The sequence below is a fragment of the Mus musculus genome, chromosome 1 (genome assembly GCF_000001635.26).
Source record: "Mus musculus strain C57BL/6J chromosome 1, GRCm38.p6 C57BL/6J".
Taxonomy (NCBI): Eukaryota; Metazoa; Chordata; class Mammalia; order Rodentia; family Muridae; genus Mus; species Mus musculus.
This window is the reverse complement of record NC_000067.6, coordinates 86,518,247-86,531,353: the sequence shown is the minus strand read 5'-3', so window position 1 is coordinate 86,531,353 and position 13,107 is coordinate 86,518,247. Positions and strand designations below refer to the sequence as shown.

The following is a 13,107-nucleotide window of genomic DNA, read 5'->3' as shown; positions in this document are numbered from 1 at the left end:
CAGCCAGCCCAGTCTGTAAACTCTCCCCAACCTTTAGATTCAGTAGCTAAAGCGATTCACATTCAAGGACTCACATTCTTGGACTCCAACCCCTCAAGGTAGCAAAGCACCCCTACAGGATGCTCTTCTTACTCTTCTAAAGAACAAGTCGCCCACCCTCCTGCAGTGCCTGTAAGGGACTTGAACAGTCACTGTAAAGCTAGAGCTTGCCCAGGTTAGTCATGGGCATAGACCCTTCAGGACCTACAGGCTTGGCAGGCGAGCTAACACTAGGAGCCACTAAACAGTATACTAATTACATGGACAGCAGCCAGAAGACTCACAACTTGGAACAAGATGACTTGGCCTGTGCCACCAAGGGCTCTGTGTACAGCACATCTCTCCAGTTTATGCCTGGGACTAGTGGCCTAAGTCTCAGGAAGAAATGTTGGTGTCACAACAGTAAAGAACCTCTCCCAATGCCCCATGATTAACTGCAGCTTTGTCCTGACCTTCCCCGTAGAACTTTAAAAATGCCATCCAATTCCAGGACTACCCTCTCCCCAGAAAAACGGGTGTTGTGGCACATAACCACTCACTCAGGACGTTCTGGGTATAGAAAAGACCCCATCCCAAACAAAGTACACACAGAAAAACCAGGCTTTGAGACACCATTGTTAGAACAACTCAGCAAAATAAAATTCCGGTTTATTGTTGGACATTGTTTCACACATACATCAAACAGGCCAAAAAAAAATAAACAGCAACTTCATAGACAGAAAGAAAAGGAAAAAAAAAATCTTTTTATCTTTGGCCTTTTTAACCATCTCATACAAACCAACTACTTATAGTACAGCTAGGTACATACACAAAAGTTACTGGAATGCTCGGAATAAGATTGTTTTTTTGTTGTTGTTTTTGCTTTTTTTTACAAGGTTTTTTTTTTCTCCTTTGAGATTATAATGAACATGGTCACACCACAAGTAAAGTCTGAAGTAGGACAGAAAACGCTCTGAAGGCTGGTTTGGTCACCCGTTATCATTAAAAATGGCTGACCCCTAACAATATGTACAAAAATATAAAATGTAAATAAAAAATACAAACAAATTTTCCTTTTAAAGTATTTTTAAGAAAAAAAGTAGGGCCTGGGAAGTTCTGGTTCTTTTTTCCTCCCATGTTGCCAATTCATGTTGTAGTTTTGGAGGGGTGGTGGAGAGCGCATGTCATATCTGTGGGTGGCATTGCCCGCTGTGGGCGGGCGGGGCCTGCTTCTCTACTCGAAGGTGACCACGTTTAAATTCTGAGACGGGAAGTGGAGGGTGAATAGGTCACGGTGCGTAAGGTTATTTTTCCTTTTGCTGTCTAGTCATCCTCCTCGGTCTTCTGCTTCTTGGTGTCCACATCGTCATCCTGTAGAGAACATCAGGCCTGTGACTACACATAAGCTCCCTAGGCCTTGGCCCACAACTCCCAGAGAGCAAAGCTGGGATGGGGTCCACTAAGAACCCTTCACCATTTGCCAGAAACCCCCAAAGCTTTTAGTGCCCCAGGAAAGGAACCTCACACATACCTCATCATCCTCAGCTACCCGCTTGCCCGTAGGAGCCTCAGCTTCCTCATCTTCATCTCCATCCTCCTCCTCACCTGGAGAATCAATCAAGGCCCACATAAACCACTATCCTCCCAGCTGCAGATCAAGAACGGCCCCAATAGGAGGGTGGAGTACACTGCAGTTCAAAGTGGTCCAACTGCCCAGAAACCCAACCTCTCCCTTCTGGCAGTAAAAGCCAAGGAAGGAACCTGAGAAAACAAGACTACTCACCGTCACCTTCTTCCTCCTCCTCCTCTTCCTCCCCACCTTCTTCCTCTTCTTCATCTACCTCATTGTCAGCCTCCTGCTCCCCATTTTCCTCATTTTGCTTTAACAGAAAACACATCTGCCATTAGCCAGCTCTGAAGCAGGCCTGTATATCTAGTGCACCTTGCCCCTCCCCACACCATACAGCTACCACACCACCTCCCAAACAAAAATCAGACAAGTTCCCTTGTCTGGTCCAACATCCTGAACTAAGCTGAAAATTTAAAAAAGTATAAACTGGGAACACAAGCCCCAGCTACTTGGACACTCACAGCGTTCCCATTGGCAGGTGCATCTCTTCCATTCTCTGCCTCCTCCACAACTTCCTTCTTCTCCTTCAAGTCCTTTAGAAGGAAGAGGAAACCCGTTAGTCTTCAGAACAATAGAGGGCCACCCATCAGCCAAAGTGCTGAAAACTAGACAAAGCTGGTCCACAGGACCAATCTGAGTCACTGGCTACTTGGCCACCCTAGGGTAATGTCAGCATGGACCATAGTAGGTACTCAAGGCCTGTAGTCCAAATCCTATGCTTTCCATCTTCTAGATACATTGAAAACAAGGCAGACTCATGTGTCGACTCAACGCACTCCTCTACCATATGGCATCATAGCCACAAACCCGCCAGGCCAGGCAGACAAGCTCGGGAACTGTAGCCCTTACCTGCACGCCCTTTGCCGCCGGTTTCCAGCTAGAGGGAGCTCCACCCCTCAGAAACCCTTCTTGGAAGGCAGTGGCTGTGTGCCTTAAATAAATAAGGTAGAAGGGAGGAGCCAGTCGACGGTCATTCGCTCAGGAATGGATGGGAGAGTCTGGATGGGGATCGGAAAGCGCCTGGGCATGCAGAAACACCCCCTTCAAGTCACACCAGCCATGCTTGGTACTAGGGACCTCCTGGCCTCCACAGCCCAAAGGAAATAAACTAGCACTCTGGGCCCTGCGGCTTCGGGGCCGGACCACTGGGTAACTTTTCCCACTACGACGGCTGAACGGTCGGCTCGGTCGGGGCCCAGGAACATGGTCCAGCTAATTCCGCCGGTGCACCGCTGGGTTACCTGCCGGCAATGGTGGGTTCGCGCCCACCGGAGGCCTGCCTAGGACCCCACTGCACCCGCTTCCGCCCCCTGGCGGCCGAAGCCCGGGGGAGTGAGTGGGGGCGGGGTGGCAGCGGTGCGCAGGCGCATAGCTCACCCAGCGAACTACGCGCGCGAGCCTCTTGCACGCACCGCGCGCAAAGAGCACGTGGCCCGGGGCGCCAAGTGCGCCCTGTGCCCTGGAGACCCGAGGTCCGCTTTCATCCAGGGGAGCGGAGTCACCCACTGGAGAAAGCCCGCTCCGTGCTGCCCCCTGGGGTCCTGCCTGTGAGGGGCAACACGCGGCTTCCGGCTCCGATTTTGGCGCCAAGCTCTCGCGGTAGGTCACCAGGGACTCGGAGCTCCTCGGCTCCGACCCTCGAGACCTTCGGGGGGGGCGCTCCCTAGGAGCGCTGGACCTCGCGGGAATTCACCTGAGACTCCCGCCGAGGGCGGAGGTGGGACCATGCTTGCTACAAAGTGTTACAGCGGTGGCGGGCATCGCTCCAGAGCGCGCTCTGCACGGGGTCGCACCAGCCGAGGGAGATGGCGAGCCACGGGAGTTTAAAGAAACAAGGCGACTGGGACTGAGTCCCCACTGCGGGACAAGCGGGGTGCGAACATCGAGGTGTTTGAAAGCAACGAGTCCGAACCGAACACGGCTGAGGGTGGAGAAGACTCCACCGGGAGGGCGAGCCCCTGCCTCAGGACCCCAGCCAGGACCGCGGTGCTGCGCGGGCTTCTAGACCGCCACGGCACCACCGCAGCTGGGGAGCCGTGGGGGGGCGTCCAGCCGCTCCGCAGCTTCACTTTCTATTTCCTCCCCCTCTCGCGTGGGCTCGCCGCCCGGGCCCAACCCCGTCAGCAATGACTGACCCTGCGACGAGGTCCGCCGCCGCGGGGACAAACACGACCACCCGCGTTCACCCGTGGCTGCGGACCAGACCCTTAGGTGTCGCGGTCAGAATCCCCCCAGCGCAGCACGCCGCCCCATCCGCGTCATCCCGGATAACCGGTGGCCGGCCCGCTATAGGGCGCGAACCCGGGCGCCTAACAAAGAGCGACTCGGCCGCGGGCGCCCTCAGCTCGCCGGCGCCGCACACGCGCCCCCCACACTTCCGACTGCGGACGCGCCGGAGTTTCAAAGTTATTTCCGTGCGCCGCGGCCCCGCGACCCCGGCCCCGAGAGCGCTCAAACCATTCGCAAACAAGTTTCGAGAATCCGCGTCTCGGCCCTCCCCGTTTGCGTCCGAGTTCCGAGGCGACCCCAGGCCATCGGCCAGCTCCCGACGGCGGCACCAATGCCCGCGCCGCTTCGCGCCCCCTCCCCCGCACACAAAGAGTGTTGCCCGGGGCCATCGCGCCGCTGGAGGGTGGCGGGGTCGCCTGGAAAAGCGTTTGCGTGATGCTTTCCTGAAAGCCCGCAACCACGCGCCCCAACGCCGCCCGGGCGACGGCGCGCAGACCCCGAGGGGGCGGGCGGCGTCCAGCCTCACCTTGGTGGTGATCTCGGAGCTGGTATCCACTGCCGCGTCTGACATGGTGGGGCACGCCGGTGGTCCGATGCCGCGAGTGAGGGAATTAAAAGTCGAGTTCGAGGACTCTGGCGAGAGAGCTGCCGGAGTCCGCGCTGGAGGAGGCGGTGGGCGGCGAAGGTGGCTGCAGCGAGCGCGGAGCACGACCCAGGAACAATGCAAAGATGGCTTTTCGGAGCAGCCAGTGGGGGACTCACGCGGCGCCAGAAGCTTTAATATAGATTAGTGGGCGGTGCTCAGCCACCCTAGTCCCGGCGCTATTGGCTGAGCGCAGGGAGCGGGCGTCCTCTCATTGGCTCGATTCCGAACAATGGGCAAGTGAGCTTAAAGCGGCAGTGCCTCGGCTTGGCGCGCGCTGCGCAGTCCCCCGCCGCACTGTCATTCAGAGTGTTGAATTTTGTTGGGTCTCGCCACGCCGGAGGGGGGTCGCGCGCGTGCGCGCTCCCGCAGCTGTTTTGCTAAGGCCTCTGACGCAGAAAGCTAAAGCGCGGCAAAGCTGCCCGCCCAGCCCCGGTCCTCCCCCTCCCTCGCGACTGCTCGGAAGAAGGAGGGGGAGGGAGGGAGGAGGGGGAGCGGGAGCACTGCCCGCCAGGGGGAGGGGGAGGGGAAGGCGAGCGATGGGCGGCGCTTGCCCCGGGCGGTGTCCCGCGTGGTTCCCGCGCCCGGGACCTGCCCGCACCGAAGAGCAAGTTGTCCCAGTTCAAGTGAACATCAGTCCACACAACGGGGTGACTGTGACTCGCACCTTCCGCCCCGTCCTCCTTTCCCTCCGCCTCGATGACACTAGTGATCCCCACCGCCCACCACTGTCCCGCCGTCCAGGGTCAGCTCCGGAGTGGGCCTCGCGCCCTGCACACTTGGGGGGACTCATGCGAAAGTCCCGGTGTCCTCGAGCGAGACAGGCCTGGGGCCTCACGCCACAAGGCGGTGTCGCGCCTCAGGGCTCTCTGGTCAGCGTCTGCTGTAAGAGGTCACTGCCGTCGCGACAGCTCTTAACATCATCCAGAGCCCCGCCCGGCCATCGAGTTTACCCCTCTCCCCTAACATTTTGCAGGCTCCAGTGGGCATATGAACAGTGTGCAACTGGGAGAAACTTGTCTCCCCGGCCATTAGGACTAGTCCTTGAAGGGGTTCCTTCAAACTTGAGCCATTTACGGTACCACGCGGAGCCTGAGAAAAGAAAAACCATAAAGACGCCACACTCAAGATGGCGTTGGACTCGGCAAGCGTGGCGTGACGTGGCGACTCGGCTCACGCGAACAACTTCAAAATACTATATTACTCCATTTTTAGCGCTGTCTCACTTGGCTGTCGAACTAAGGAATTTGCCCTGTGAGAAGAGCGACCAGAATGGCTATAAACGGGTTCGGAGAAACGACTTCGCCACACTCAAGATGGCGGCAGATAGCGTCCGACTGTGTGTCGCCAGGAGGGGGCGCCCGACACGGAAGGCGGGACTTGGGAGAAACCCGCACACACTGGCTGAGAGTGGCGGGCGAACACAAAGTTGACGCTTTGCGCCCTGCCATTGGTCATTCCTGCTGTCTGTCTCCTGGGGGCCGTGGAATCGGGAGTGAGGAAAACCCGGAGTCTTGAATCGGGGAGGGTGAATGGGTGCCAAGTCCCTTAGAGCTTTGAGGTCGAGGCGAGGAGACTGAACTGCCCTTATGGCTCACCCCCGGCGTTTGGGCCCATCCTCACCCGGAGGCCCCTATGCGGAGCTTGAGGAGAGGAGAGGAACGTGCAGTGTCGGGAAACTGTTGCAGTTGGACCCAGGGTCGGCCCGCGAGCCGCACGTGGCCGGCCCGCATCCCCGCGCGCACGTGCCAGTCCCGCCACCAGCCGCTTGGGCCTGTGTGAGCTTTTCCTTTAAGGAGAAAGCCTTGCCGCCGCCCTTTGGCCTGCGCTCACTCCCGTTGTCCAGCGGTTGCTCCTGTCCTGGCAGCCCCTGGCAAGGGAGGGTGTGAAGGCCCCCGGGGTCTCGCTCTTCTCGGAGCACACTAATGGCCGGAGACGGTTATCGCGCCCCAGCGCCCTAGGTTGCACAAACTGCCTGAGTCCGAACTGCCCCACCCCCGCCAGCGGGCTTTACTGTGATGAGGATATGGAGCTTAAACAGGGAAGGGCCTTTGAGCTGCAGCTGCCCAGACCCCTTTTTTGTAGATAGGGAGGGACGGTGCTTCAATATAAACAGAAAGGAGGATGCTTTCTACCTGGTGCTTATCCATTAAGCTCCCGTTATTCTCTAGAGGATTGTTCCATCTACAAAACCCAGATGCACAAAGAGCTTGGCCTATACCACCCACATCTTAGTTGTGGTTTCTGAGTTCTGGATTGGGAGAGCTGAGGGAGGCAAGGTGGCAATCAGTGAGAAGCTGGATAAGTATGAACTTCCCTCGAAGAAGAACTGCTTTATCTAGTCTTGTGCATGCCCGTGCCTCTACCATAAGGGAGGAAGGCCCACGCATCTGGTTGTAGAAGCACTATCTATGTTCAAGCTAAGCTTACGGACCTCCTGCTGTATTCATGACAGTGTTTGGCTCATACAAAGAAAAAAAAATCCATAGGTTCTAGAAAGGAAGTTAGAGTTATCAAATAAGCCATGGTCAGAGCTCCCGCTATCCTAGTATGTTTGAGAAGACCAGGAACAGAAGTCTCCTCTGGGCCTTTTGTCTGGCCACAGGAGTCTTAAGAGCCAGGAACTGCTGTAGTTGCTGGGACTATGAAGAGTCCCTTTCTTTCCTTAACAGGTTGTTCTACCTCTTCAGCTGTTTGTGAGAGGGCTGGTCTTACTGTCTGTACTTCCACTCATCCATGTATCTTAGGCCTTAGGCTGCTCCAGAGGCCGGAAGTGAAGTACTTCCATGGTGTTACCCAAGTCTCTCCAAACAAGCTAGTGAGTCCTAACAGGCCACATCCCTTCCCCTGGGTCGGTTCAAACAGGTCTAGGGTGTTCTGGGCCTGCCTTAAAGCTATGTTCAGTGCAGGTGGTCCAGATGGCCTTAGGGCAGCCTGGAATGGTGGCACAGGCCTTTCTCGGGAGGCAGAGGCAGGTAAATTTATGAATTTGAGGCCAGCCTACATAGACAAAACCTGTCTCAAAAAACAAACAAAGACAAAAAAAAAAAAAAAAAAAAAAAACCAACAACCACCATGGCCTCAGGGCAAGTTCATTTTTAGGGAATTTTCCTGGGCACCTGTCTTGTTGCTTTACACATTCCCCAGCAGGCCTGACTTGTTTATTTAACCAACCTGGCTCTATGGGTGCTCAGCCTGCAGCCTAGGATGGCTCCTAAGTCATTTCCAGCATATGTGGTGCCCAAGATGAAGGTGCTGCCAGGCCTGAGGATCTGAGCTCAGTCTCTGGGGTCTACACGGTAGGAGAGAGTCATTCCCACAAGACGTCTGCTGACCTCCACACGTGTGACCTCCTCCCCACATAAACAGATACCTGTCATTTTTGTTTGATTGCTTTAATTTCTCAAGACAAGGTTTCTCTGTGTAGCCCTAGCTGACCTGGAACTCTCTCTGTGTAGACCAGGCTAGCCTTGAATTCAGAAATCCGCCTGCCTCTGCCTCCCCTTACTGGGATTAAAGGCTTGTGCCACCATGCCCAGCCATATACACGGAATTTTCTTTTTTAATTAAAGTATATATTTGGGATCTGGGCAGTGTGTGTGTGTGTGTGTGTGTGTGTGTGTGTGTGTAATGGATTATATGGTATAACTATGTAATCATTATATATAATCCATACATGTATTAAAGCTGTGCCTGGATTCAGCCTGGGCCATGCTGTTTCCTGTTTGTGTATAATTGTGTGATCCTCTTTCTCACCTCTAAAAACCAGACATGGCATAACAGTGAACTGAAGAACTAGATATCCAAAAAGGGCCAATAACAGTCCCTCACAGTAAGGGAAGCGTGCCCTTAGGCTGCCGCCTTCCAGTGGCCATCTGTATGTAAGTGTGTTGATGTAAGGATGTCTGCAGGACTCTGGCAAAAGGAATACCGTCCTCAGCAGATTTTTCTCATGTTCGATGGCAAATGAGGACGATGGCTTCAGAGTTTCTGAAGCCTGTGATTCAGTGCCCAGCAGGGTTGGCAGGGACCTCGGCTTCTGAGGAGTGACAGAGTCTGGGAGGTAGCCGCAGTGGAACAGGCCTCAAAACCTCCTGCCTTCTCTCTGGAGCCTCAGAATTCTGAACCCCTGGAGTTTCGGGCTGTGGTTTCCTTGCTCAGGCGGCAGGGCCTGGGGAGCTGCCAGCTGCCTTTCAACCCTCCCGCCTTGCCTGGGGCAGGATTGTGTAAGAGCACACACACACACACACACACACACACACACACACACCCATGGCTGCTCTCTCCAGCAAGCCTGGGCCTGCCCGCCCTTGCTGTCCTCCCTGGGGAGCTGGGGTAGAAGCCTGACTCTTGGTACTCACACAGGTCTGGCCACCCTGGGAGTCTCCTAAGCAGCAGGGAGAGGGGGTGGAATGCCTCTTGACATCTGAGGCATGCTCTCAAAACCAGTGCTGAAGCCTGCAGAGCCAGGGTGCTGGCAGGAACCAAGTGAGGTAAGGATGCTGGAGGAGGTGAGCATGCAGAGGCAGTAGCCATAACCCCTAGGTGTAAGAGCGCTATCCTGCCAGTCTTCCCATGCACGTGCCTGCTGCAGAGACTCCAGGAATCTCTGCCTGCCTGTAACTTCTCCTGGCCACTTTCCCTGCATCCCAGTGCCTGGTGCACCTATTTGCATATCTGACTTTGTGGGTGTTTTTTTGCTTAAGCTCTGGTTACATTGGTGAGTGGGTGGGCCCAGCCTCACCTCGAGATGGCACAGGAAGGTGCTGGTTGCAGGAGCTCGTGAGCTGGCACACACCTGGGTAACCACTTTCAACGACCTGTGAGTTCCTGCATCTGACAAGAAGGTAGGTTCCTGTGGGATCCTAAATTCAGCAGAGACTCTCCACACTTCTGCCTTTCTGCTATACCCACCCAACTTGGGAACACAGCAGGAGCCCCAATGAGGGGCTATTGAGGTCACACAAAAGTGCTAGGGTCTTAGAGACAGGATGTTCCCACACTTTCCCACACCGCAAGGTCCTCTGAGCAGGTCCCAGCAGATCAGTCGCTTCTAGCTGATCTGAGTTTGCCATCTTCTGGAGAGAAAACTGTCAGGTAATTGTCACTGTCTCTGTCTCTGTCCTTGTAGGAAAATCAGGAAACCAGACCCGGCCTCACCGAACTTAAACCTGGCTAGGGAGAGCAAGACCTGGTAGATGCCTTTTTATAGAAGTGTGTGTACCATGCATGGGAAGTCCAAGGAGAGAGCTGCCCTCACATTTGAGCCTGACTCTGCCATCCCTCAGCGACCATTTATTTACTGACCTCGCTTTGGTTGTAGTGTTCTCCATTAAGGAGGTACAGAAGGTTATCTACAATCCTTTCCCAAGCACATGGCTTCAGGAAAACTCATGGAATCTATACTTTGGTAAACAGAAGAATATGGCCTACTTCCTAGGGAGAGAGCACTATGGCTGTCCCAGCCCTGGTGACTGCACACAGAACCACACTGCTGAGACACAAAATCTTTGACCAACATATATTTTTGAGATCCCTAAAGTATTAAAAGTCAACCTCCTCACTTAAAATTTTCAGGATGGGTCAGGTGTGGTGTTACACACCTTTAATCTCAGCCCTCGAGGCAGAAGGATCCCTCTGAGTTTGAAGCAGGAACTCATAGTGAGACACTGCCTCAAAAAAAAAAAAAAAAAAAAAAAAAAAAAAAAAGGACCAGGTGTGGTGGCACACGCCTTTGATCCCAGCACTTGGGAGGCAGAGGTAGGCAGATTTCTGAGTTCAAGGCCAGCCTGGTCTACAAAGTGAGTTCCAGGACAGTCAGGGCTACACAGAGAAACCCTGTCTCCAAAAAACAAAACAAAAAGCTAAAAGAAAGAGGGGCTAAGGAGATAGGTCAGTGAGTAAGTTGCCTGTTGTGGAAGCATGGAGAATTTAAATACAGATTTCCAGGACCCACCAAGAAGCTGGGGAGAGGCGGTATCCGACAGAGACAGGCAGCCTGGCCTAATCAGTGACTTCCAAAGTCAGTGGAAGGCCAATCTCATAAAGTGGAGAGTTATCAGAGAAGATGCTCAGTGTCAACGTCTGGCCTCAGCCTCCCAGCAGACACATTCACACACATACAGAAAGACGCAGTACACCACAGAGGTGGGGGGCTAGTCTTAGATAAGTTTAGGTCACTTAGTGCTTTCGGATCCTTGGAAAACTCAGGGCTGTCCTGGCCAGGCCTCACCTCTCTCTTGTGCCTCCATTCTGGGCCAGCAGGGGGACTGGAGGACACCTTTACAGGCTCGATGGACAAAGGTTCCAAACAGCTCTCTGCCCTTTGACACCTGGTTCCCAGCTGAACCGAGAGGGGATTCCTGGTGCTGACAGCCCCTCTGTTGATCCAGCCCCACTGCGTGGAAACAGCACGGGTCTGGTTGTGTTCCCCACTTGGTGTAGTCCTTTGCTTAACACTCCAGCTAAAGTTTCATGAGGAAATTAAGTTTTCTCAAACTGGAGAGGTTCAGTGGACAAAGTGCTTGCTTTATAAACCTGAGGACCAGGGTTAGATTTCCAGCACCCTTGTAAACAAATGTTGGGTAGGAGTGGCTGCCTGCCTACAGTCCCAGCACAAGACAAGCAGAGACAGGAGATCCCTGGAGCAGGGATCTGCTAGCTAGACCAGCAGGAGATCCTGCCTCCTAAAGTGATTGAGAAAGATACCTGATAGCAACCTCTGGCCTCCACACATGTGTACACATGTGCACTTGTACACCTGGGAACACATCCAAAAAATAAAAGGAAGCAGTTATTTAGACTTAAGATTATTCAGACTCAGTGGGAAGAGCATCCCTCTAGCAAGCATAAAGCCTTGGGTCCGATATCCAGGACCATCCTCAGCACAAGAAGTTCTGGCCTAGCACGGAAGCTCACGCCTATATTGTAGCACTGAGGAAGCTGAGGTGAGAGGACTATCAGTGTTTCTACGCCAGCATGAGCAGCGAAGGGAATTCCAGGGTTCCAGGAGAATCTGGGCTGTAGGATGGGATTGTCTCCAAAACACTGGGGAAAGAAAAAGTAAGTCACTCTAGTACACTGAATGAAAGGGAATTGGTTGGGCTTGAGGTTTCACTAAATCCCCTTCCCAGGGTACTATGGAGCAGTGTAAGAAAAGAAAAAACCGGAAGAGGGAAAATATGTGGCCTTGAAGATGGCTCTACAGGTGAGGCCTTTGTCACCAAACCTGACAAGGTGAGTCTAATCCCTGGAACAACACAGGGTGGAAGGAGAGGAGAGACACCTGCAGAGTACCCTCTGCTCACACAGCCACTGTTTAAACATGAGATGAACCTGAGATGAAAAGAAAAATGAGTAAAATCCTACAACCCTACAGGGAACCTCTACAGGTAAAGCAAATGGGAAAGAGTTGCTGGGTCAAGAGTAGGGGCCTCGGAAGTATGGCAGCACACCATCTATAATCCTAACACTGTGGAGACAGAAAAAGGAGGCTTACCACAAGTTCAAGGCCAGCCAGGGCTACATGGTAAGGAGGAGTGGGGAAAGGAAGAGCTGCAGACTGGAAGGGCAAGCCAGGTCAGAAACAGATATAGCAGATCCCCGTACCTTTAACACAATGACTAGGACTGTGCCTGACACCAGCTGTGAAAACTCAAGAGGCCAAAGCAGACCTAAGATGGCCAGGAGTGCTTCCCAGCACACACACACAAGGCTTAGCCAAACCCTGAAGGCAGGGTAAGACGTGAGGGGAGAGAGCAACAGGAAAGACATCCAGGGTATCTTTCCATGGTGCTACAGGGTCTAGCTCTGGCCTATCGAAGGCACAGAAAACAGGTAAGCGAACAGTGCTTCCTTGCTGACCCAACTTGGGGCAAGGACACTTAACTCCAGACTCTTTTAAAACTTTTTGTTTTTTAAGCTAAAGGTCCAGTCCACTCTCCAGGGAGCCTGTTCAGAAATCAGGAGGTTATAGAGCTAGGAGATGAGTTCTTCCCAGCTCTCCTTTGAGGTGTGTGTGTGTGTGTGTTGTGCATAAAAACAAAAATCAGAAAAAAACTTTTTTGTCCTTTTTGAGACAGGGTTTTTCTATGTAGCCCTGGCTATCCTGTACCTTGCTCTGTAGACCAGGATAGCCTCAAAAATCACAGAGATCCGCCTGCTTCTGCCTCCAAAGCACTGGGATTAAAGGCGTGCACCAATAACCGCCTAGCCTAGACAGTACTTCCAGTACCCCTTCCTCCAGGAGCAAACTCAGTCTTCCCTGCCTGCCAAGCCATCTCTCCAGACACAGACATGTTTATTCTTTTCAATTTTCATCCTAAGAGAGGGAAGCTAAAGCACAGGTGTTGCTCAAATCCTTCCTGGAAGTAGATGGCAGAACTGGGGTTTGAATTCTGGGCAGCCTGGCTCCAGAGCTCCAAACTACCTGTGGGTGCAGACATGGCCCTCAACTATCACAGCAAGGCACTTCATCTACCATGCACAGTCCCGCCAGCATCAGGGTGAAGCACCCTCCTTTCCAGTTCCATTCCTGCCCAGCAAAGATGGGATCTCCTGGTAAGAAGTTTTGATCTCACCAACCAAA

The 13,107-nt window shown here is 53.5% G+C and overlaps 1 protein-coding gene across 5 annotated transcripts; it reads right to left on the bottom strand.

The window, feature by feature from the left end:
• Window positions 1-641: 641 nt before the first annotated feature.
• On the bottom strand, window positions 642-4,797 carry Ptma (prothymosin alpha). 5 transcript variants are annotated; one of them, NR_153834.1, is made up of 5 exons: window positions 4,404-4,797; window positions 2,110-2,181; window positions 1,802-1,898; window positions 1,550-1,615; window positions 642-1,389 (listed from the first exon to the last, which is right to left on the bottom strand). NR_153834.1 is itself a non-coding variant. In NM_001360830.1 (5 exons), the coding sequence occupies exons 1-4, from the start codon at window positions 4,446-4,448 to the stop codon at window positions 1,564-1,566; spliced, it is 273 nt and encodes a 90-aa protein (NP_001347759.1). In that variant the 5' UTR covers window positions 4,449-4,797; the 3' UTR covers window positions 642-1,389; window positions 1,550-1,563. The 5 variants fall into 5 exon arrangements, 3 of the variants coding, with proteins under 3 accessions (NP_001347759.1, NP_032998.1, NP_001347760.1); NM_001360830.1 differs by having other exon boundaries at window positions 1,550-1,618; window positions 1,798-1,898; NM_008972.3 differs by having other exon boundaries at window positions 1,550-1,623.
• Window positions 4,798-13,107: the final 8,310 nt, after the last annotated feature.